Genomic DNA, 25,670 nt, shown 5'->3' on the forward strand with positions numbered 1-25,670 from the left:
TAAACTGAACCAACAGTACATAACAAAACTCTCATTTCTCTGGTGGTTCTACATATTATCTAAAATTCTGTGTCACCTACACTTTCTTTTAAAGCTTGCGAGTTAACCAAACTCCATTTATTATACTGTTTTAAAAAACAAAGTTCCAGAAACATGTGCCTCTTCACTGGCACATTTACGATGTTCGAGAAGAAAATTACTTCCTCCTTCTGAGTACCATTACATGAAATTCTTCCTCTATTTGTATTTTAAATCAATAGAGCTAATTTTTGCACATTTTGCCTTGAGGCGTTCCTAACCCCCACTGTTTCTTTCCGGTAGTTAACGTACTTTCTTGATCAAATCCCAGTTCTGGGGAAAAAAACATTTAGACATCCGCTCTTGGGTTTCTCCGAGCACAAGTCAGTCAATGTTACCCAGAGAGAGAATAAGACGACCATAAGATATAGGAGCAGAATTAGGCCATTCAGCCCATCGAGTCTGCTCCGCCATTCAATCATGACTGATATGATTCTCATCACCATTCTCCTGCCTTCTCCCCGTAACCCTTGATCCCCTTACTGATCAAGTACCTATCTATCTCTGTCTTAACTACACTTAATGACCCAGCCTCCACAGCCCTCTGTGGCAAAGAGTTCCACAGATTCACCACCCTCCAGCTGAAGAAATTCCTCCTCATCTCAGTTTTAAAGGAGCGTCCCTTCACTCTGAGATTGTGCCCTCGAGTTCTAGTCTCTCCCATTAGTGGAAATATCCTCTCCACATCCACTCTATCTAGGCCCCTCAGTATTCTGTCAGTTTCAATTAGATACCCCCTCATCCTTCTAAACTCCGAGTATAGACCCAGACACCTCAACCATTTCTCATATGACAAATCCTTCATCCCTGAGATCATTCCTGTGAACTTCCGCTGGATCCCCTCCAATGCCCTTAGGTATGCAGCCCAAATCTGAATATTTCTTATGCAGCCATTTGAGCTTGCATTGTAGGAAAATAAAATGATTTGTACTCCTTCTTTAAAACAAAGCTGTATTTGATCTGCTCAGAGATTATCAAAATGATACTAAATTCAGATTACCAACAACATGTCCTGGTCCCTCCACGCTATAGTTAAGAAAGCCCACCAACGCTTCTACTTTTTCAGAAGGCTAAGGAAATTCACCATCTCCGCTCCAACTCTCACCAACTTTTAGAGATGCACCATAGAAAGCATTCTTTCTGGATGTGTCATAGCTTGGTATGACTCCTGCTCTAACCAAGACCGCAGGAAACTACAATGGGATGCGAACGTAGCCCAATCCATCACACAAATCAGCCTCCTACCCACTGACCCCGTCCACACTTCTCGCTGCCTTGGAAAAGCAGCCAGCATAATCAAGGACCCCACGCACCCTGGACATTCTCTCTTCCACCTTCTTCCGTCGGGATAAAGATACAAAGTCTGAGAACACGTACCAACCGACTCAAGAACAGCTGCCATCAGACTTTTAAATGGACCTACCTGGTATTAAGTTGATCTTTGTCTATACCCTATCTTTAACTGCACACTATATTCTGCACCCTCTCCTTTCCTTCTCGCCTCTGTACTCTGAATGGTATGCTGCCTGTATAGCGTGCAAGAAACAATACTTTCCATTGTATCCCAATACATGTGACAATAATAAATCAAATGAAAATCAAATCATCCTTACCTTAAGATGGTACAGAATAATTCCTGTACTAAGCAAGTCATCATCAATACCAATCAAATGAGGTAACTCGGAGTCCAAAACCACACCAATTCCTTCTTTTCGAAGAGCTAATGTTTCTTCCTAAAGTAATAAGAATGAAGATTGACTGTTAGAAACTAGACAACTATTATTTGCAAAATATAGCGCATATTTAATATGGTAATACTACGTCAGGGCTCATTTCCAGCTGTCGTGTTGTGCTTCCTGTGTCATATCACCGGGGCGGCATGGTGGCACAGTGGTTAGCACTGCTGCCTCACAGCGCCAGGGACCTGGGTTCAATTCCCGGCCTGGGTCAGTGTCTGTGCGGAGTCTGCACGTTCTCTGTGTGTCTGCATGGGTTTCCTCCAGCTGCTCTGGTTTCCTCCCACATTCTGAAAGGCGTGCTGGTTAGGTGCATTACCCGAACAGGCGCCAGAGTGTGGTGACTAGGGGAATTTCACAGTAACTTCATTGCCGTGTTAATGCAATGTTAATGTAAGCCTTACTTGTGACTAATAAATAAACTTTACTTTACATCTAACTATCAGCAAAATCATAAGCAAAGTTTCTGAATCACACTTGCGGGTTATTCAGTGCTTTTATCAAAGTAAATGCAGCTGGGATTCAAATTTCATATTCATAACACATACAAACTTCTTTCCAAAACTTCTTTCCAAATCCTGCCAGTAGCCACATGCACCTCAAATTGACATTTCAGCATTCCAAAACCCTTCATCATAACAGGGGGGTTCCCCCCCTCCCCAATATTTTGAAGGCAGAGACAGATAGATTCTTGACAAGCAAGGGGGTGATCATATGTTTATATGATCACCCCCTTGCTTGTCACATGATTCATTGTTCATATGATCACTGCAGTCTAACCACAAGTAACACCAATGGGGATATGCCAATGTTAAACATTTATTCAACGCGGGCTGTGTTTTACTCAAACCCACCACTGGTGTACGTGACCTAATGCTCAGCAGCAAGTTACTCACAGCAAGAAAAAGGAGAAAGAAAACAATCACAGAGAAATCCTAATTTCTAATAACTACAGCACTTAATTATATTTGCATAATACTATACAAACATAACTGGGCAAAAACTCTCATAAAGGTTGTAAGATGTTGCAACCATCTCATTACTCAAGATTTGGCCGTTCCGTGGTAGTTATGAATGACCAATTTGGGTTTATTAAAGCCAGTCGATTGCACTTTGCACCAAATTTCAAGTAACAAGTACAACATATTTTTCCAATTGATGAAGGATTATAGAATTTCCCCTTTGGAGTTGTTAATTTTTTCTCCGTTCATTTACATCAATATGAATGCCACCAGCCAGGCCAGCATTGATTGCCCATCCTTAATGCCTTTGAAAATATGGTGGTGAGCTTCCTTTTTGAACTGCTGCAGTCCCTGTCAGTTCCCACAGTGCTGTTAGGGAGGGATTTCGACATTGTGACTGTAAAGGGACTGATATATTTCCAAGACGTGGAGATGCCGGCGTTGGACTGGGGTAAGCACAGTAAGAAGTCTCACAACACCAGGTTAAAGTCCAACAGGTTTATTTGGTAGCAAAGGCCACTAGCTTTCGGAGCGCTCGCTGCTCCTTCGTCAGGTGACTCAAAGCTAGTGGCCTTTGCTACCAAATAAGCCTGTTGGACTTTAAACTGGTGTTGTGAGACTTCTTAATATATTTCCAAGTCAGGATGGTGAGTGACTTGGAGGGGAACTTTCAGCGGTAGTGTTCCGCTGTGTCAGCTGCCCTTGTCCTTCCAGATGGTAGCAGTTGTGGGTTTAGAAGGTGGTGTCTGAGGAGCCTTAGTGAGTTCCTGCAGTGCATCTTGTAGATGGTACACAATGTTGCCATTGTCCAATAAAACGGGCTGCTTTTCATGAATGGTGTTGAGCTTCTTGCTTGTTGTTGGAGCTGCAAGTGGGGAGTATTCCATCACACTGCTGTTTTATAGAGGGTGGACAGGCTTTGGGGAGTCAGGAAGTGGCTGCAGGATTCCTAGCCTCTGACCTGCTCTTGCATCTACAGCATTCATATCGCTCATCCTGTTCAGCTTCTGGTCAATGGTAACCCCCAGAACATTGATGGTGGGGGATTCCACGACACTGATACCACTGAATGTGGTCTAGCACGAGGAAAAAAGATAATTGATAGGATATGTGAATGTAGCAAAAATCAAAGGGATTTAGAAGGTATCTTAACTGTGGTGGGAAAGTTTAAGTGACAGACTGTCTATTATGTTAAATAAAGGTTTATCTTCAGAGTTCAGTTTGCAGCCCTCGTGTACGAGCTCCTCTATTCCAATCTTGCTGCTCCCATGATCAACATGTGAAACAATCTGATAGGACAATAACATCTGAGATTTGTTAAGCAAAAGTAATCAAGTAAAGAAAGAATGTATATTGATTGGGTATATTTCATTTCCTTTGGTAATCAAACCATCTCATAGCCATCTCATCACAGGGGAGGTGATGGCCTAGTGGTATTATCACCAGACTATTATTCCAGAAGCTCAGCTAATGTTCTGGGGACCCGGGTTCAAATCCCGCCACGGCAGATGGTGGAATTTGAATACAATTAAAAAATCTGGAATTAAGAATCTACTGATGACTATGAAATCACTATCGATTGTCGGAAAAACCCATCTGGTTCACTTATGTCCTTAAGGGAAGGAAATCCTTACCTGGTATGGGCTACATGTGACTCCAGAACCACAGCAACGTCGTTGACTCTCAACTGCCCTCGGATAACTAGGGATGGGCAATAAATGCTGGCCAGCCAGCAACGCCCACGTCCCACGAATGAATAAAAAAAGCCAAAGCATTGAAGAACAGCAACTTCCTTTGGCAGCCTTCCATCTCGTGAGATGATGGTTTGTGCCTTGGTGGTCAACTCTTGTGTTAAAAATCGCATAGCACGATCAGGAACCCTACAGTGACATGACATTTGTGGCAGATGAATATAGGGGGCTGAGATGTGCAGATCTGTGTTAGGGCAGTCACTTGTTACATCGGCAAACGCAGAAGCCAATTTTGTATATGGCAAGGTCCCACAGGCACAAAATGAGATGAACGAGTAGAGAGATCTGTTGCAGAGGTTGGCTGGAGCATAAATAAATAAAGGGGGATACTTACTGCCTTTCTTTCTTTAAAAGAGGGCTATTTTTAGTTGCATTCATCCCTATAAGCAGGATAAATTCTAACAGTGCACAGTGTGAGACCCCAGCTTCAGCAAGAGTTAGCCCATTAAATCAAACAATGCTTCTCAAAAAAGAAAAGTGCTCCATTATATTTTCAATTTGTATCACATTGCAAGGTATGGATTATTATGAGTTAGATAGATTTTGATAAGACAAGGGTTATGAGGGACGGATAGAAAAGTGGAGTTGGGGCCACAATGAGATCAGCCGTGATCTTATTGAATGGCAGAACAGGCTGGAATGGCCAAATAGCTTCCTCTTGTTCCCAAGCCCCAAGTTTTTATGAAGTCTGAAAGTTTTATGTTTTCACAAGTCAATATTCAAGGAAGGTAAAATATTCGCCAATTGAAAATTAGAAAGTGTATTAGGTCTTCATGCAGTTACGCTTTGATTACTGTGGACAGAATTTCATTAAAAAAGCATGAGCAATAACAGTTGGAGAAATGTTCAATTTACAGATAGGACAGACAAGTCAGAGTCTGCCTACGGTCGGTGCAAAAATAAATCTCCCTTTTAAAGTAACTGTTTTTACATTAAAAACAAATTTTTAACAGAATATTGATACTGGACACTAAGATTCTCCTCCTGCAAGACTCAACAGCTTTATCTTTGTCACACTTACTATCAGCTCAACCTTAAAAAAAAGCAGAATTTCCAAGTAATAACTACAAATCTCTGGTCATCCAACGCTTTAGGAACAGTTCCTTCAAAACAGTTCCAGTCAGAATTGACCAGAAGATGAGAATCATACAAACCCTACAGTGCAGAAGTAGGCCATTCGGCCTATCGAGTCTGCCCCGACAACAATCCCACCCAGGCCCTATCCCCGAAACCCCACATATTTACCCTGCTAATCCCTCTAACCTGCACATCCCGGGACACTAAGGGGCAATTTAGCATGGCCAATCCACCTAACCGCAAGAAGCGGGAAGCCGCAATCCTTGAAGAGGTGGCACTTCGAAGAAGTAAAGTGACTAGAAAGCTGGCCAAAAGCAGGGGGAAAGAAAGCTGGGAAGTGAGAATGACTCCAAAATTTTGCTGCAGTCAATGAGTTCCTGTGAATTATTTTAGTTTATATTAATGACCAGTCATCTAATTAGGGCAAGGGTGCTTACACCAATTATTCTGCTAAGTAGTTTAAAACCAGAACTTTCAGTTAAGTCCAGCCCTATAATAGCTAACCAGGAGTTGCAACTTTGACACATCTCCAATTTTTTCAGCACAAAATATAGTTTCTCACATTTGATGATTGAAGGTAATGACATTTATTCACTATTGTATTCTGAACACTGAACATCTGCAGCATTCAACCAGTAATCAGTCCTCCAATCGTACTTTACACAGACATTCACACATAATAATGTATCAATGTAAATTCAGAAAATGAAATGAGACAACTGAATATGAGTGAAATAGATAAAATAAAAGCACATCACACACTGATGTACACAGGCTCTCCTTATCTTAGTGAGTGTCAAAACAAATGTGAATTCTACTTCATCACAGCGACACTGCTAGCAGATAATCTGCATCAAACAAAGGTGTTAATTGGTCTCATACTCCTAAAGAATTAATCATCTGTAGCTTGAGAGTTCGATTTTGGATCCGAAACATGTCATGCTAGCTTCAATTGGAAATCAAACTGCAGACTCAAACCACCGACTTACATTTGTGTTACTTGTAGGAAAAAAAAAGCCCGCTTCCTTGATAAAATGCCCAGTTTTGACAGATGTTGCACAATAAGAGTGGGCAAAAATCTTACAAACTAACGATGTGCCGATTAATTCCTACAATGACTGAAGATATGTCCCATGTGTGTTAATGGATTGCTTTCAGATATGGTTACAGTACCTCGCTACTCCTTACAAGTGGGATTATTATTTTTTTTAAAACACTGTATATTAAGAAAATGAGATCAACGATGCAACCCCAAAGGCCTCGAAAAGCGCATTTTCATCAGAAGCTTTTTACCTTTACCAATGCTTTAGGCTATATCACCCTCATTCATCACGGGAACCCATTAGAGAACCTGTTAGAAGTTAAGATTAGCAGAACTGAAGAACTTCTGTAAATAGCTGTGTGGTTCGAAGACCACATAGGCATCAATAATACTTTGGAAATGTATGTCGATTTAAAAAGTGGTTGTAACATCTTAAAATCCATTATTAAAAAGTGTGTAAAAATAAGTTACTGGATGGAATTTCACAGCCCTTCCCACTGCGGCATGGCCATAAAACGCCATCCCCTGAAGCATTACAGGAAAATTACAGTTAGAAACCTAATAAATCTGGCTTGATATATTTTGTGAGTATTTAATTGCAGCAATAAAAAAAAATAATTCAAATGGTGCTTTCCTGGAACATTTTTACACAATTTATTTAACCATGGGAAATATTCAACTCAAATGTGTTTTCGGTTCATTCAAATAGATTGTATTTAACCACACCCAAATTAAAAATTATTTTCTTTGAATCAATGGATAGCAACATTTCTAAACGGATAGCAAATTTTCAGCACATCTCTAAATACTTGGTGTTCAGCAAGCTTCACTCTAACAACCTGAAAATTCCCACTGAGGCCTTACACAAGCCGGCCCTTTAAATTATCGTGGACTCTCGACTCCGCAAAAACGTTTAAAGGGGCCGCATACTTAAATCACCACGTAATCCAAGAAAGTAATTATAGGGCATGTTGTTGCCAGGTACGTAACATTATCTCGTTACCAGCATGTTTTGAAGTACAGCATATTGCATAATGGCCTATGCAAAATTAAACATTTGTTTCCTTTCATTAACTAGATTTCATTTCAGGTCAAAACTTCTGAATAAAGTTTTATTAGTCACAAGTAAGGCTTACATTAACAATTAAGTTACCGTGAAATTCCCTGAGTCGTCACACTCCGGTGCCTGTTTGGGTCAATGCACCTCACCAGCACATCTTTCAGACTGTGGGAGGAAACCCACGCAGACACGGAGAGAATGTGCAAACTCCACATAGACAGTGACCCAAGCTGGGAATCGAACCCCGGGTCCCTGGCGTTGTAAGGCGGCAGTACTAACCACTGTGCCACCATGCCGCCCAGTTCACCAACCAATATGGTTCACCAACCTGAAATGCTAACTGCATTTCTCGCTCCAAAAAAAGGGGCAGCACGGTGGCACAGTGGTTAGCACTGCTGCCTCACAGCACCAGGGACCCAGGTTCGATTCCCGGCTTGGGTGACTGTGTGGAGTTTGCACGTTCTCCGTGTCTGTGTGGGTTTCCTCCGGGTGCTCCTGTTTCCTCCCATGTCCAAAGATGTGTGGGTTAGGTTGATTGGCCATGCTAAATTGCTTCTTAGTGTCAGAGGGATTAGTAGGGTAAATATGTGGGGTTACGGGTATAGGGCTTGGGTGGAATTGTTGTTGGTGTAGGCTTGATGGGCCGAATGGCCTCTTCTGCACTGTAGGGATTCTATGATTCTAAATGTTGTTTGACCTGAGAACTATCTCTAGCATTTTATTTTTATTTCTCATTTTGCTCTTGTCTCATATCAGGTCAAATGTTTCTCGAGGAATTGAATCAAGTTTACTACGTATATCCGTTTCAGTAATTAACAGCCTCTGAAGTGCTATGGGAGGTGGGGGCATTCATAACGAGAAACAAATTGAGGTGGTGGCTTTTAACCTACATAATTGACACCCACATAGAGGATTACATGAGGATTAACCCATTACACAATTAGATCAGTGGCACGAAAGTTGCCTCCGCAAGCCATTAGATAAGATTCTCGTCATAAACGAGCATACTGGTGCAGTCTGAATAAATTCAGATTATTTGTTTAATTTTGTTATCAAATAGATAATGCTGCATCAACTGAGAAAGAATGTTTTCCATACTGTGTATGAAGAGAATTGGACAAATTTCTGATTCAACAGGAAGGAAGAGGAAATGGGCTGGGTGACAAAGAAGGACTGGACCATTCACACTGAATTACTAGCCCAATACCATAGCATAAACACTATGCTACAAATGAATCATCTGTGGAAGAGGCAAGGTGGATCTGTCTACATGAGTGCAGAGGAATCAAATTTAAAATCAGTGGGTTATATCTGAAAAAAAGTCATTTGTAAAGAATCAGTAGGACAGGTTTAGCATTTAATTATTATGCACACATTATTCCCAATAGGAAACATGGCTATATTTTTAAAAATTCATTCATGGGATGTGGGCATTGATGGCTAGGTCAGCATTTACTGTCCATCCCTAATTACCATCGAGAAGGTAGGTGATAGTGAGCTGCCTTCTTGAACTGCTGCAGTCCATGTGGTGTAGATACATCAACTGTGTTGTTGGGGAGGGAGTTCCAGGATTTTGACTCAGTGATAAGTGAAGGAACGGCGACATATTTCCAAGTCACGATGGCGATTGACTTGGAGGGGAACTTCCAGGTAGTGGTGATCCTGCGTTTGGTGACCTTGTCCTTCCTGATGGTAGCGGTTGTGGATTTGGAAGGTGTTGCCTAAGGAGCCTTAGTGAGTTCCTGCAGTACTTCTTTCAGATGGTACACACTGCTGAAACTGTATGTCAGTGATAAAGGGAGTGAATGTTTGTGGACAAGGTGTCAATCAAGCAGCCTTCTTTGTCCTGAATGGTGCCGAGCTTCTTGGAGCTGCATTCATCCATGTAAGAACAGGGACCAACAAGGGTAGTTTTACAATCCTTGAAGAAAGACTTGCACTTTCAACAGATGTGCAAAAGTGCTTTACATACAAACAACTACTTTAGAAGTGTAGTCTCTGTTGCAATGTAGGAAACACAGGAGTCAATTTGCATGCAGCAAACTCCCACAAACAGCAATGTGATAATGACCAGATAGTCCGTTTTTTGTGATGTCGATCGAGGGGTAAATATTAGCTCAGACACCAGGGAAACTCCCCTGCTCTTTTTCAAAACAGTGCAAGGGATCTTTGCCATCAACCAGAGGTGCAAGCAGGGCCTCTCTCTCATTATCTCTGCTTCCTCAATAATGGCAAGTTTTCTAGCCACTAGTCCCTTGCCCTTGGGAATGCTCTGGCTAAATCCCCTGCTTTGCCCACACTGAAAGACTTCCCCATGACTGCGTCCATGATCCACCATCTTAACAACATCCCTTCAACTGGAGTCTACATTTGACCTGCAGAAATGCAAATAAAATTGTTCATTTCTGTACGTAAACTTAAGGATTTTCCAAAGTCCTAATTACACAGAATATAGAGCACATAAAACAGGCCATTCAGCCCAACCTGTCCGTGCTGATATTTTACACTCCACTCATGCCTTCACCCATCCTTCCCCTTCCCCTATCTGCGTTTAAAGCTACCTTTCAAAATTTCAGCTTTAGATGTATCAGCATCACCCATATTCCGCCAACATTTATTGATATCAGCAGCGCTAGTTAAACCAGGCAAGTATTTGCTTCAACTACTTACTCCCTGTGGTACAAGTTCCACATTCTAGCCACTCTGAGTAAGCAAGCTTTCCCCTGGCGATTTCCTGAATTTATTGATGCCTCTAGTTTTGTTCTTCCTCACATGTGGAACATTCCCCACATTAGGTCACCTCGCAACCTTTTCTAGAAATAAGCAACTCAAGAATGTCCATCCTTTCTCGATAGGTATTACATTCAATTCTGGTATCATTCCTTGAGCATGTTTTTGCATGTTCTCCAGTGCCTCCATATCCATTATGTAATATAAAGACCAGCAGTCCCATTTACCCTCTCAGGTGGATGGTAAAGTTACTGAGATTCAGTTTGAAGCAAAGTGGGGAGCATTCAACAGTAATGCAGTAATAAGGAACTCCACTTTGTGCAGTAAGACTGTGTATCAAGGCTCTATACAAGTTTAACATAACGTCTTCACATTTCATACAATCGTACTATTATAATGTATGGAACGCGGCAGCCAATCTGCACGCAGCAAACTCCCACAAACAGAATTGGATAACAATTTACTGATTTTGGTTGGATGGTAAACATTGGCCAAAATACCATGGAGAGCTCCCCGGCTCTTCCTCAGTAGAGCTATGGGATCTTTTACATTCACCTGAAAGCGCAGATGGAGTCTTAGTTTGGTATCACATCCAAAATGCAAATCCATCAATACGCGAATGGCCTTTTAGAAATTCTGATAAAAGGTCATCTCGACCTGAAAGATTTGCAGGAATTTTATCGTCTCGTCTGCCCCGGAATCGGGGAACGGAATTCTCCATTGGCCTTGGGTGGGATTTTACGAGCTTCGCCCTAGCGAGGTCGTAAAATAACAGTCATTGACTCTGTTCCTCTTTCCACAGCTGCTGCTTAGCCTGCTGGGTGTTTCCAGCAATTTTGTTTTTATTTCAGATTTCCGGCACCCACACACTATATGCTAATCAAAAATGCATAATTAAGCAGGTTATTAAATGAATGCTTGAAGAAAAGTATCAGGAACAGTGTGCAACTTAAAATTAAACATTTTATGGCTAATGCCATCATTTCTATTAATCTGTGAAGGATACTTCATTTACACTCATTGATTAAACAATGAGTTATTAGCATTCCAATTTTCTCTATACAAGTAATTACCATTTCAGTTAATGATACAGTACATAACTGAGATATTGTAAATTGCATTGTGACGTTTTTTCCAAGTATATCCTTCTTGGCTCAGTAATAGCCCACGTGAGTGAGAAGATAATGAATTCACACCCAATTCGAGAGACCTGAGCACATGACCTAGGCTGATAATCTGTGCAGTGCTACAGGGAAGCTCTACTCTTGCAGGCATCATTCTATGGATGAGACATTAAACTGAGGTCCCATTGACCTTCTCAGGTGGATGGCCAAGGTAATTGGAATTCAGTTTGGAGCAAAGAGAGGACCATCCAACACTACTGCACTTATAAGAACTCCACTTGGTGTAGTAAGACTGTGTTACAGGAAGATTATGACGGGCAGGATGGGTGGGTTGTATGGCCGAAGATCACCACCCAAGGTGGCGATTCAATAGATCCTACCTATGAAAAGTCAAGGTGGAAAGACAAAGCTAAGGTGGTAGGACAGTTGAGGATACAAAGAGATTTGGTGCAGTGATACTAGTGCATTGTAAATTTGGTAGGCCAAGCTATTAGTCAGAGGTTTACAGCAAGGAAACAGGCCCTTCAGCCCAACTTGTCCATGCCATCCTTTTTTTTTAAAACCACTAAGCTAGTCCCAATTGCCCGCATTTGGCCCATATCCCTCTATACTCATCTTACCCATGTAACTGTCTAAATGCTTTTTAAAAGACAAAATTGTACCCGCCTCTACTACTATTCTTCAACTATATTGTGACAACACATCAATATTTGCTTGTGATACACTGACTGACATCCAGATAACATCTTGGATACTGTCTTTTGTATGCAAGGGTGACTGTCAAACATCCAATGGATACCTGGAGATTGAATTAAGTTTAATGTAATGGCTGTAATAAACAAGGGACGGCTAAGAAAAATCATGATGTAATGTGATTTATAAAACTGAGCTTTCAACTTTAGCAGCAACAATTTATGATCTCAGAGCTCCTTTTAAACAGGTGTGGCGATCACGACATATTAAATGTTTTTAATTATTCTTTCACTGTCACTGGGTCAAAACTCTTACATCACTGTGGCAGTGGTCTACATCATATGGACTGCAGTGGTTCAAGGTGGCGGGCTCACAACCATCTTCTCAAGGGCAAAGAGGATTGGCCTGGAGACTGGCCTAGCCAGCGACACCCAGATCCCAAGAATTAAAAGAAAATAACCATTTTATTGATCTTCAACAACTTACGGCACAGAATAATTGGTGAAAGCCTGTAGTTGAGTAATATTGATGCTGAATGTTTTGAAAGATCTTATACAAATAAGCTAAAAACACCAACTAAATTTAACATTTGCCTGCTTCGTTCAACTGACGCATACCCTTCAATACAGATTACAACAAATATATTTTGAATAAATCTGCAATCCAAGTACTGACTAGAAGTGACATTATTTACTGAGGGTTATAGAATATCTCAAAAAGATGTTCAATTAAGGCTATAAAAACAAGATATTCCTTCACTTTTACTTGGGACAAATGCCTTGGATTCGTCAACATATTTCGTACGACAAGGAAATACTCATCTAGTGGGAAGGAGGTGTCATAGTGGCATTGTCACTGGACGAGTAATCCAGAAACCCAGAATAATGATCAGGGACCCGGGTTCAAATCTCACCATGGCAGATGGTGAAAAAAATCATGATAGTCATAAAACCATTGTGGATTGCTGTAAAAACCATTCGTTTCACTAATGTCCTTTAGGGAAGGAAATCTAGCAGGTCCAGACAAAAAGACAGAAGCTGAACAGGTTAATGCACTGTTGCCAGCAGCACGGTGGCGCAGTGGTTAGCACTGCTGCCTCACAGTGCCAGGAACCCGGGTTCAATTCAGGCCTCGGTGACTGTCTGTTGGAGTTTGCACGTTTTCCCCGTGTCTGTGTGGGTTTCTTCCGGGTGCTCCAGTTTCCTCTCACACTCCAAAGATGTGCAGGTTAGGTGGATTGGTCATGGTAAATTACCCCTTAGCATCACAGGGACTAGCAGGGTAAATATGTGGGGTTATGGGGATTGTTGTCAGTACAGGCTTGATGGGCCGAATGGCCTCCTTCTGCGCTGTAGGGATTCTATGATCAAATTTAACAGGTAGGTAACTAACTAACAACCTCTTTGACTTAACCCCATCACAGAACCTCACTTTTGTGCTACTTCACATCTTCAACTCAACCTTCCCACACTCGCCGCCCACCTTTCAAGTGCTCAAAATCTTGTACATTTCTAACTTTTTCCAGTTCTGATGAGAAGTCAGAGACCTGAAATGTTAACTCTGCTTCTTTCCACAGGCGCTGCCAGGCCCTGCTGAGAATTTCCAGCATTTTTTATTTTTATAACTAACCTGGTGTGTTCGTGTACTAAATGCGGATGGTCCAGAACCCCACCCTCCCTGCCCCAGAGAGTCATGACCAAAACAAATTCATTTCTCGTAAGACATTTAAGTTATTCCCTCCAACCTCTGGTTACTCAAACAAAATCAGCTCATCAGTCAAGCAGTTGCAACCTCCACATTCTACTGGAAATTTGTTTCACAATGCAGTTCTGCCAAATTATTGCAAAGACAGCATTTTAAAAGAAAATTTTATTCATGGCGGCTTGATGCAATAAACGTAACTATTACTTAAATGTAGGTATAAAACTGGAACAATAAGCTGAACAGGCGCAGGATTTAATGCATTCCAGAGGTCAGTTCCAAGGCAGGAGTGCGGCTATTTGGCCAGGTGGGAGGGTACACTGAGGACCCCACTGCCTCCACCAGTTTATATCCAGGATAGGAAGGCTTATGGGTGGCCTTAATACGCCAACTGAGGCCCTTAAGTGGGCAACTAGTACCCACCGGGGTAGGGGAGGAATTCGCCATGTGAGGTAATGGTCAAACAAACCTGCTTATTGGAGGTAGTCCTTTTTTAAAAAGGCAATCTGCTTGTTTGGGAATCCGGTATCAGAAAGGTCTGAGAGTCATCCCCTGCCTTTCCCTTCGACCCGGTGATGCCCTTCCAATGACCCCCATCCCATCATCACTTACCTTTCCTCAAGGATCCCATGATGAACCTTAGTAAAAGACTGGTGCGGCTGGTAATGAAGTGCTGCCGGTCTTGACTGGCCAATAGCTCCTGGAGGGATAGGATTTCTATGCTCGTGGGAGCGTCCTGTAATTAAATGCCCTTCATGCAGCCAGATTCCCCTGCAGCAAGGCAGCTGTCCATTAGGGATTTAATTCCCTCGGGGTTCCCAGAGATCAAGTTGGTGTGTGTGCCGCCAGTTTTGATGTCAGATGTCGAGCCCCCAGTTAGATTCTGCCCTACGTGACATGTGTTAAACAAGGGTTTCAGCCAAGTGCTAGATTGAATTCAGATTTAGTTCCAACCATTGTCAGGAAATGCCTTAAATTCACAGCAAAATATCAAAATTGCTCAAGTATGTTTTTAAATACGAATGATTGATCAGATGTAAATTTTAATCATGCCAGATACATCATCATTAAAGGTATGAATATTATTCAGGCAATTACCTGATTAAGTACTTGCCACTGGCAAAAAGCTAAATACTTCATGGCAGACTTACTTTAAGGATATTTTGCGTTTCGTTCCATTTGTTTGTCCACTCTTTGGTCAGTTCCTCGACCTATCAGGAAACAAAAAGAAGCATTTCAGACGCAAATAAAGCCCTGCACCAAAAATCTACTTCCCACCGAAGCGGAACAGTTAGCAAGAAATAGGTTTCACCTGGATCTCTTTGCAAAACAGCTATTAGAATATATCCCAATGCAGTATTTCAGTCCACGTTAAGTAGCTAAGCCAAGTAACCGGAAATCAGTGCTAAAAATTGCGTTTTTTAAAAACAAAACCTTGCGACAAGCGTAAAAGATTCAGGGGAATATTCCCTTTGTCATCTGGACTCGAAACGTCAGCTTTGTTTTTCTCTCCTTACAGATGCTGCCAGACCCGCTGAGATTTTCCAGCATTTTCTCTTTTGGTTTCAGATTCCAGCATCCGCAGTAATTTGCTTTTTACATACAATGTACATTTCCCAGCATGTACCTTGCCAAACAAAACATTACTTATTTCGCAGTTTCTAAATTATATTTTTTTCAGGTTCCATTATCACAAGGTAAACTACACATCAAATTTCAAAATGTAAGGTTTATGTTGGCTCACTTTTGAAAAGTGTTTGCATAAGAGCTTGGAGCGAGACGCACGAGAGGGTGGGCGCATGAGAGGAAGGGAGAGAAAAAGATCAAACGAGAGAGCGAGAGAGAGACCTATTGTAGCTTTTGTCATGTATTCTATTGGAAAGGGACACTGGATCATATTCACAGACGGTGTTATTTGTGACTTTCATTAGGTGAAGTGATGAAAAATATAAAATCAAGGTACAATATAAAAATGCATACATTTAAAATGGAGACTCAATTATATTTACACCTCTGGCCAAATTATCCCTCATCCTCTAATCCCGCTTCAAATATGCATCACACTTGGGCCGGAATTTTACCGGCACGCCTGCCCCGAGTCCAGGGGCGGGCGAGGCTCGGAGAAGGGCATTCTCCATTGGCCTCGGGCGGACGTCCCGGTAAAATTCTGCCCTTCGTCTCATCTCCTGTTTAAACGCCATGGGAGATCAGCTAAATTTTATACAGGTGGACCAAATGTCCTGTGTCTCTGATGTAAATTCAATGTAAATTATGTAATTGGTGAGTTAACTTAAAAAGTGACTTTTTTTTATATCAAAAGGAATATGTGCAACATAATGGTACTTACTCTAGCTTCATTTTGTTGAAGCTTCTCCTCCATACTTAAAGCAGTCGGAGAATCCAAGAACGCAATCTGAAAGGAAAATATATTTGGTTGAGGGTAAACACGTGTCTTATGAAATTAGACAGCATGGTAGAGAAACCTATAGCCTGCATTGGAGAGTTCTCAGCACCATACGCACAACCCACATCTGCATCCTTACTGCTGCAAATATTCACACACAACTTTCATGCCAAAAGCCACTCAATCATATCTCGAACAGTACAAGCTTTAGCATTATAATTTTTATCATAGAAATCACAGAATCTCAACAGAATGCAGGAGGCAGCCATTTGGTTCATTGAGTCTGCACCGACCACAATCCCACCCAGGCCCTATTCCCGTAACCCCACATATTTACCCTGCTAATCCCCCTGACACTAATGGATAATTTACCATGGCAAATGCACCTAGCCTGCACATCTTTGGAGTGTAGGAGTAAACTGCAGCACCCGGAGGAAACCCACGCAGTTACCCGAGGCCAGAATTGAACCCAGGTCCCTGGCGCTGTGAGGCAGCAGTGCTAACCACTGTGCCACCCCATGTTATCAAGAAAAAGATTTTACGGACTTCTGTAAGCAAGTGGATAATGCTGTCTTTGGGACAAGCAATAGAGAAGACCGTGTGGAAACATTCAAATATCTAGAGGATGCCATCTTGCACGGCTAATTTTTTCACCCGAGCCAAGTGCATTTGAAATTCTCTCGTATCCTTGATAGTCCTGCAGATGCCTGGCAGATTTTTATAATTTTGATTGATTTTGGAACCAGATAACCATCTGATATGCCAAACAGATGTAAAAGGCCACCAGGGGCAGAACATAAACACAAAATAAAATCTGATGGCCCAACCTAATCATCTGAAAATGCTGGATGGCCAACTGTTATCAAAAAGTGTCTGCCTCACCTTGAGCAATGGTTTGTCTCAGTTACTTTTAAAAAGGACTCCAAAAACCTTTCACACAAGGAATTGCTGCTGATCACTTCTCGCTCTTCCTACTTTGCTGATGTCATTCGGTTTGACTGTCCCCTTGAATAAATGTACTACTGCCATCCGTACCTCTCTCTGCAATTTCCAAAGGTTCCATCAGGGTACTCATCACTGCCTCAAGCAACAATTCCAGCCTCCCTTTTCAACAAGCTTCTCAATGAACATCCTCACATGCTCAGTGGGTTGGAGGGTTCTAATGCTGCCAATTTCCTTTCCATTCCCACCTACAAACTACCTTTGGCCCTCGCCATATTTTCCTCCAGTATGTTCATCTCCTCTCCTCTGCATTCACTGACCTCTTTTCCTCTTTCCATATTAACTATCCAGCCACAGATAGTGATCTTATCATCTATCAGTGACCTTTCTACTCCCATGCTCCATCACTGACACGGCCAGCTCTGACCACTACTTTGCCTCCCTCACCACCATCAAACCCCACTTCAGTTTAGAAAAGTAATCTCCCCAAATCGCTTACAGCTGCACTTTCCAAATCCCCACTGCATAACCATTCACCCTCAGTCCGTCACGGTGCTTCTGTGGCCATTCGGCTGCTTAACCACTTCCTCACATGTGTCTTTGAAGTCCTAGTGCTCAGTAAAACCTCAACTTTCTCCTATCCTAATCAATCTGGTTGGTATGATTTTTATATTCATTTCATGAAGGGCTGCAGATTTGCATGCATATGAGACACAGCTGGTTTAGCAATCCATCACTAGATCTGGCTAGTGATTTAAAGCACTATACAAATACAATACAATGGTTGCTCTACAAGGAGAGATTCAGGAGACAGGGCTTATACTCTATAGAGTTTAGAAGAAAGAAGTGGTCTCATTGAAACATTCTTTACAGGGCTCGAGAGGGTAGATGCAGGAAGGATGTTCCCCCTGGCTGGGGTTCGTGGGTAGGGTCTAGAACCAGGGGACACAGAATAAGAAGTAGACCACTTAGGACTGAGAGGAGGAGGAATTTCTTCAGTCAGAGGTTGACGAATCTTTGAAATTCTCTACCCTAGAGGGCTGTGGCAGCTCAGTCATTGATTATATTCAAGACAGAGCGACACATTTCCCACATTTTTAGATATTAAAGGATATGGATATAGTGTGGGAAAATGGCCACGATCTTGGTTGAACAGCATAGTGGTTAGCACTGCTGCCTCACAGCACCAGGAACCTGGGTTCGATTCCTGGCTTGGGTCACTGTCTGTGTGGAGTTTGCACATTCTCCCCATGTCTGCATGGGTTTCCTTTGGGTACTCCTGTTTCCTCCCACAGTGCAAAGATGTGCAGGTTAGGTTGATTGGCCATGCTAAATTGCCCTTTAGTGTCCCGGGATGCGTAGGTTAGGGGGATTGGCGGGGTGGATGTGTGGGGTTGCGGGGATGGGGTGTGGGTGGGATTGTCGGTGCAGGCTCGATGGGCCAAATGGTCTCCTTCTGCACTGTAGTGATTCTCTGAACATGGAGAAGGCTCGAGTGGCCGAATTGCCTACTGCTTCTGTTTCCTATGCTCACGTATTAGGAGTGTTACCACACCAATCATCTCCTGTAGCCAAAAATATAGCTTCTTTACTCTTTCCATCGGAAGTCCAGTAAGATTAACGAGATACTTTGGATCATTCAGAATGCATTAAACCAAAATTATTAGCCCGGGGATATTATATGATATGCATTTTAATAAAAGCTCTGAACTAAAAAATTGCTTAAAATGAGAAACTTTAATTTCTCTCCACAGGACTAATTCACCTCAACCATTCAATCAATACAAGATTTTTTATTTTTAAAAAGACCAAGCCAGGAGTTGCTCGAAAGCAGTGAATTTTTAGCGCATTGAAAATGAGGTGGATTAGGTACAGGTTGACACCAGATTTGTTACACTTGACTGGACATTGAGTGCTGGCATCTGCAGTTATGTTCCGAACACACCACGGTTCCAAATTTCACCCACAAGTTCAGCTAAAGCTGTACAAGAAAGCCTTGGCTGCCACCTGGAGGTGAAAGAAAAAAACTGAAGCCCTTGCATCCAAGTCAAATTATTAATCTTGATCCAGAGTGGATTACATCCAAATGAAATTATCTTAATTAGGTTTATAATTCTTCAAAGCTAAAGTTAGTGCCATTAATTTTTTTTTGTGGATGGGTCATTAATGCACCCCCATTGGGGCGGCACGGTAGCGCAGTGGTAGCACTGCTGCTTCACAGCTCCAGGGTCCCGAGTTCGATTCCCGGCTCGGGTCACTGTCTGTGTGGAGTTTGCACATTCTCCTCGTGTCTGCGTGGGTTTCCTCCGGGTGCTCCGGTTTCCTCCCACAGTCCAAAGATGTGCGGGTTAGGTTGATTGGCCAGGTTAAAAAAAAAAATTTTTTTTTTTTTAAATTGCCCCTTAGAATCCTGGTATGTGTAGGTTAGGGGGCTTAGTGGGTAAAATATGTGGGGGTAGGGCCTGGGTGGGATTGTGGTCGGTGCAGACTCGATGGGCCGAATGGCCTCCTTCTGCACTGTAGGGTTTCTATGATTCTATTCTATGATTTCTATGATCCCTGCAACATTTCACACAGGAAAACAGCAACTTCTATAAACCAAGCTCAATGAGGATAAATGATTTAGCCATTCGTTATTCCAACTCGAGGTTACCAGAATGTAATAGGGCAATTAAAATTGGTAACCGGGGCCTCCTTATACCCCCACAAAAACAAATTATCAATACATCGAAAGTTAAAAACTAACCTGATTCCCCTGAGCAAGTAAAGCCTTCAGCCGTGCTATTTCGGCACGTAGCTCACGAATGAGTTTGACATTAGAATCTTCATTAATGGTTGGTTTGTTAATGATATTTTTGGCTCTGTTTGCATAGCGAAGTGAACTCAATGTTTCTCCATAATTGACATCTGCTGGTGAAATGGCTATCGAAAAACGACAAAGAAAAATAATGAAGTACTCAATCGCCCAGCAAATATTCAAAGAATCTCTGCATAAGAAAGAGAACCAAAGCAGAATTCTTCATACGACTTACAAAGGAGTGATGCATCATTAGTGTGGGTTGACGTAACACAAAGACAATCTCATGGTCAGTGGCAAAATGACGGAGCTCGCCACTGACCTGGAAGGCGGCTGGTGGTGACCTCTGTGCTGTGGAACTGCCCTTTCCTGACTTGGCTTCTGGCTTCAGCTCAAGGGGATCTCCAGGCATCCAGCGACAATGATGCCATTATGCTGACTAAGCAACTCCTGGAGAGCTCTGTGAAAGCACCCTTTGGAGGAGCAGGGTATCTCTGACACCAACATCTAGATTCCCTCATTTCATAGAATCCCTACAGTGCAGAAGGAGGCCATTCAGCCCATTGAGTCTGCACCGACCACAATCCCATCCAGGCCCTATTCCCGTAACCCCAGATATTTACCTTGCGAATCCCCCTGACACTAGGGTCAATTTAGCATGGCCAATCCACCTAACCTACGCATCCCAGGACACTAAGGGGCTATTTAGCATGGCCAATCCACCTAACCTACGCATCCCAGGACACTAAGGGGCAATTTAGCATGGCCAATTGGCCTAACCTGCACATCTTTGGACTGTGGGAGGAAACCGGAGCACTCGGAGGAAACCCACGCAGATACGGGGAGAATGTGCAGACTCTACACAGACAGTGACCTGAGGCCAAAATTGAACTCGGGTCCCTGGTGCCGAGAGGCAGCAGTGCTAACCATTTTGCCATCGTGCCGCCCAAGTTGCTATCAGTTTCACAAATGTAATGATGACAAAACTAGGCATTGAACAATTCTCACATTTGAAAATGTCACACATTTTCCTTTACTTTTTAACCATTTTTACAGACAGTGAATATTAATTGGGTCGTGCATATTGGATCAAGGTGGAAGTTGAAAGGCTAAACTTTGAAAAATTATTTAAAAATATGGATTTGATATTTCACTAATGTACATTTAGTTTTTCAGGATCAGAGAGGTTGTGCATAGTAAATTTAGTACAGTATTAAGAATTTAGTTGCACCTGATTCAACAAGACTCAACATTTTCCAAGGCTTTTTACAGTGAGGCTAACAGCATAAAAGTGGAAATTCACATTAATTCAAGTGATTTCAAAGACCTCCTCTGCAGGGACTTTCAATTCCACTCTACCCAGAATGATGATAGTTAACTGAAAGCAGAGCCTGCAATCCGAGCATATGAAAAGGATCCATCAGTGGAAGCACAATATTTCACTCACTCTTAACAAATACCTATTTCGCTTTCTATTATTATAAAATTCCTGGAAACCTCTAACACAGGGGGACCATTTGGCCCATTATACCCATGCAGCTCTTTGAAAAAGCCATTATGCTGGTCACATATCCCTGCTTTTTGTCCATAATCTGTAAACTCCTCATCTCCAAGTTCTTGCCCAACTCACTTTCAAAATTATCAACAGAATCAGCCTCTGCCACATTTTTTCAGGCAGTGACCAGATACGATCAAATCTTAGTGGAAAAAGTTCTCCTCTGTTCCTCTCTGGCAAAAGATCTAATCATTATATATTTATTCTCCTACTATCTTGATGAGAACTCCATCTTGAAAACCTCAGTTGTGTTATCTCTTCTCTATTCCTAGGAGAACAGTCTTGGCTTTTTCAACATGCCCTCATAACTGAAGTCCCTCATAACATACAAGAGTAGAATTAAGCCATTCAGCCCATCAAATCTGCTTTGCCATTCAATCATGGCTGATGTGATTCTCATCCCCATTCTCTTGCCTTTTTCTCCCCGTAACCCTTGATCAAGAACCTATCTATCTCTGTCTTAAAGACACTCAATGACCTGGCCTCCTCATCCTTGGTAACAATCCAGTTAACAACAGCTTCACTTTTTCTTTAAAAAAAGAGTTTTACATCTTTTCTGGTGTCCAGAATTGTCTACAATACTCTAGGTGAGGCCAATCCAGCAATCTATAAAATTCTAGCAAGATTTCTTTGCTTTAAGTCTTCCATTTATAAACCCAAGTAACTTGCATGCCTTTTTACCTACCTGGTCAACTTGTCCTGCTAATTTGAAGGATTTGTATGGGTACTGAAACCTTGGCTCATCTACACTTCTCAAAATAATGCCATTTATAGTATTCTGTCTTTCCATATTAGTCCCCCACGAGTACATCACTTCACATTTTTCCACATTATAATCCATCGGCCATGCTTCTGCCCATTTCACCATCTTGTTTATGTCATCCTGAAACCTATAACGATCCTCAACATTGCTTTGCTAAATTTCGTATCATCTGCAAGCTTTACAGTGTTGCTCTATACACCCGAGTCTAGGTCATTTATGAAAATTACAGAGTCACGAACATAAAACAGACCCTTTGGCAACACCACTGCAAAAAAAACCTCCTAGTCTTAAAAACATTCACCCACCACACTGTTTCCCCTATCACTGAATCAATTTTGGATCTTTATGGCCTGCTTCTGCTGCTTGTAGCTACTCCTGCCATAACATCTGCTGTCGTGATATGCCACCCTCATCTGTCTTGCACCATCCTCACACATCCACTGTGGCTTGTCTGCAACCACTCAGTCTATACTGCCACTTTCCCCTTAACTCCATGGGCTTCCATCTTCTAAAATGGCCTCCAATGGGCACTTTGTCAATGCTTTTCAAAGGTCCATATATTCATCTCCTGCACCAATGTGATCAATCTTCTGTTACCTCAAACAATTCAATGTTAGTCGGACACATTTTTCTTCAACAAATCCATACAGTCTCTCCTCGAGTAACCCATACTTTTCCAAATGGAAGATAATTTTGTCCTAATAATGGGTGCAAGTAAATTCCCCACCATTGGTCTTATTCAGTGGATTTATTTCCCCCTCATTTTTTGAGTAGTGGTATGTAAAATAAGCAACCTTCCATTCCTCCAGCACTAATTCTGTAACAAATGGGGATTGAAAAGGGTGCAACTAATACCTTTGCTTCTTTCGGCATCATAGGATGCATTCCATCTGGACTTACCAACTTTCAATAATGAGAATCTTTTTAGTACATTTTCCCTATCTATTGTTACCCAGTCCATAACTTTTATCTCCTCAGAGAACTAAAGCTACAACTGGAATGACATGAGGATCTAAAACAAAGCATACTCCTTGATACAAAGTAGTTTATTTATTAGTCACAAGTAAGGCTTACATTAACACTGCAATGAAGTTACTGTGAAATTCCCCTAGTCGCCACAGTCCGGCGCCTGTTCGGGTCAATGCACCTAACCAGCGCATCTTTCAGACTGTGGGAGGAAACCAGGTCACCCGGAGGAAATCCACGCAGACACGGGGAGAACGTGCAACTCCGCACAGACCGTGACCCAAGCCAGGAATCAAACCCGGATCCCTGGTGCTTGTGAGGCAGCAGTGCCAACCACGGTGCCGCCCATATTCTCCCTTTGTGAAGTGCTTTGGAATATTTTTCTACGTTTTTTTGCTCTGTTTGCATAACAAAGTGTACTCAATGTTTCTCCATAATGGACATTTGTTGGTGAAATGGCCATCAAAATGAATAATGAAAACGATTCAGTATTCAGTTGCTTATCAGATATTCAAAGCAACTTTACACAAAACATTCCTGAAACAAAACAGAATTCTTCATACAACTTGCAATGTCATTGGTGTGGATTTACGTCAACAAAAAGGCAGATTTCAGTCAAAAGCACCATACAAAGGTTATTAAAATGGTACAACTAAGATGAACCCAAGAATGTATTTCAAGGTTAGACAAACTAGCAAGAAACGGGATTTAAACTAGTGAAAGGAAAAGAGAAAATGCTGGAAAATCTCAGCAGGTCTGGCAGCATCTGCAAGGAGAGAAAAGAGCTGACGGTTCGAGTCCAGATGACCCTTGGTCATAGCTAAAAGGCACAGAAAGTGGGAGATATTTATACTGCAGGGGGAGGGAATGAAAGATGAGTCATAGCCACAAAAACCCGGGGAAAGGCTGCTAATGGCAGCCCGTAGAGAGAATAGAAGGTGTGAATGGCCAAACGGCAGAGAAGCTGAAATCAGAGGGTAAACTGTGATAGATGAAGATGAGGGGGGGGGGGGGGGGGGGGGAATGGGAGGGAGGGGTAAAATTGAGAAAAAGGGGAAGCAAAAGAGGGATAAAATAGGGGGAAAGAGTGGGGGGGAAAGAAAAATAAAGAAAGACAATAAAGAAATAAAAGGTACAGAACTGCTAAAAATTAAATAAAATGAAAACAAAGGGGGTCGAGGTGAGGTAGAGCTAATCATCTGAAGTTGTTGAATTCGATGTTGAGACCAGAAGGCTGTAACGTGAAAGGCGATGTTTTAAAAATGCCATACTCAAAGGGACTGTTGGAACATGCAACCTGGTAAGATAGTAGAATCAAAAATGTTAAGGGAATTACATTGTTGTTGAATGCTAAGCTCACTGGGTGGGAATTTCAGAGACTAGCCTTAGCTTGTCCTTGGCTGTTTACCAAAGCTGTTGATCATGTCACAATAAGGGAACCAAAGGCGGGGGGGCTGCAAAATACAAAATGCTTTTTAGGATTCCAATGCCTACAAGAAAGAAAATAGCCTTAGCTGCAGCACTGTTTCTTTGATTCTCCACAAAGAAGCATCATATCTAGACTACTCCTGTTCTAGTTTAGACACGTTACCAGAGAATGATGGTTCACACGGTGGCACAGTGGCTAGCACTGCTGCCTCACAGCGCCAGGGACCCAGGTTCAATTCCCGGCTTGGGTCACTGTCTGTGTGGAGTCTGCATGTTCTCCCAGTGTCTGCGTTGGGTTTCCTCCGGGTGCTCCTGTTTCCTCCCACAATCCGAAAGATGTGCTGGTTAGCTGCATTGACCATGCTAAATTCTCCCTCAGTGTACCCGAACAGGCACCCGAGTGTGGCAACTAGGGGTTTTCCCAGTGACTTCATTGCAGTGTTAATGTAAGCCTACTTGTGACACTAATTAATAAACTTTTAAACACAAACAACTCGATGTGTTAATGTCTGAAACCAAGCTGAATCCTTCTCGGGAGGTGCCTACGCCAAACAAAATGGGTATGGACAGAACTCACAAACCAACTGACACTGGTCTTATTATTCACTGTAATGCAACTTATAATCATTTGGGGTGGCTAATAGGTGCAACGAGAAATTAATATGTCAGAACTTGAAATTGTACGCACAATAAAAAAAAAGTCCTAAAACCTTACTGGCAATCATAATGGTTTTTGAGTTTCCACCAAGGCTGTCTTTCAATAACCAGGTCAAAACGGAGTCTCTGTAAGGCACAAACACTTGTTTCTTCTTTGCTTGAGAATTTGACTTGTCCTGAGACAAGTCAGCTGTGAAAATGAAA

The 25,670-nt window shown here is 42.1% G+C and overlaps 1 protein-coding gene across 4 annotated transcripts in view; it reads right to left on the reverse strand.

The window, feature by feature from the left end:
* The window catches only part of kif16ba (kinesin family member 16Ba), a 154,643-nt gene that overhangs the window by 86,148 nt on the left and 42,825 nt on the right, over window positions 1-25,670 (reverse strand). For all 4 annotated transcript variants that reach the window (XM_078230379.1, XM_078230378.1, XM_078230381.1 and 1 more), the window contains exons 9-13: window positions 25,525-25,656; window positions 20,047-20,222; window positions 16,302-16,367; window positions 15,106-15,165; window positions 1,692-1,811 (exon numbers count right to left, since the gene is read on the reverse strand). In XM_078230379.1, coding sequence (XP_078086505.1) covers window positions 1,692-1,811; window positions 15,106-15,165; window positions 16,302-16,367; window positions 20,047-20,222; window positions 25,525-25,656 — 554 coding nt within the window. The remainder of the gene's footprint in view (window positions 1-1,691; window positions 1,812-15,105; window positions 15,166-16,301; window positions 16,368-20,046; window positions 20,223-25,524; window positions 25,657-25,670) is intronic.

The sequence above is a fragment of the Mustelus asterias genome, chromosome 15 (assembly GCF_964213995.1).
Source record: "Mustelus asterias chromosome 15, sMusAst1.hap1.1, whole genome shotgun sequence".
Taxonomy (NCBI): domain Eukaryota; kingdom Metazoa; phylum Chordata; class Chondrichthyes; order Carcharhiniformes; family Triakidae; genus Mustelus; species Mustelus asterias.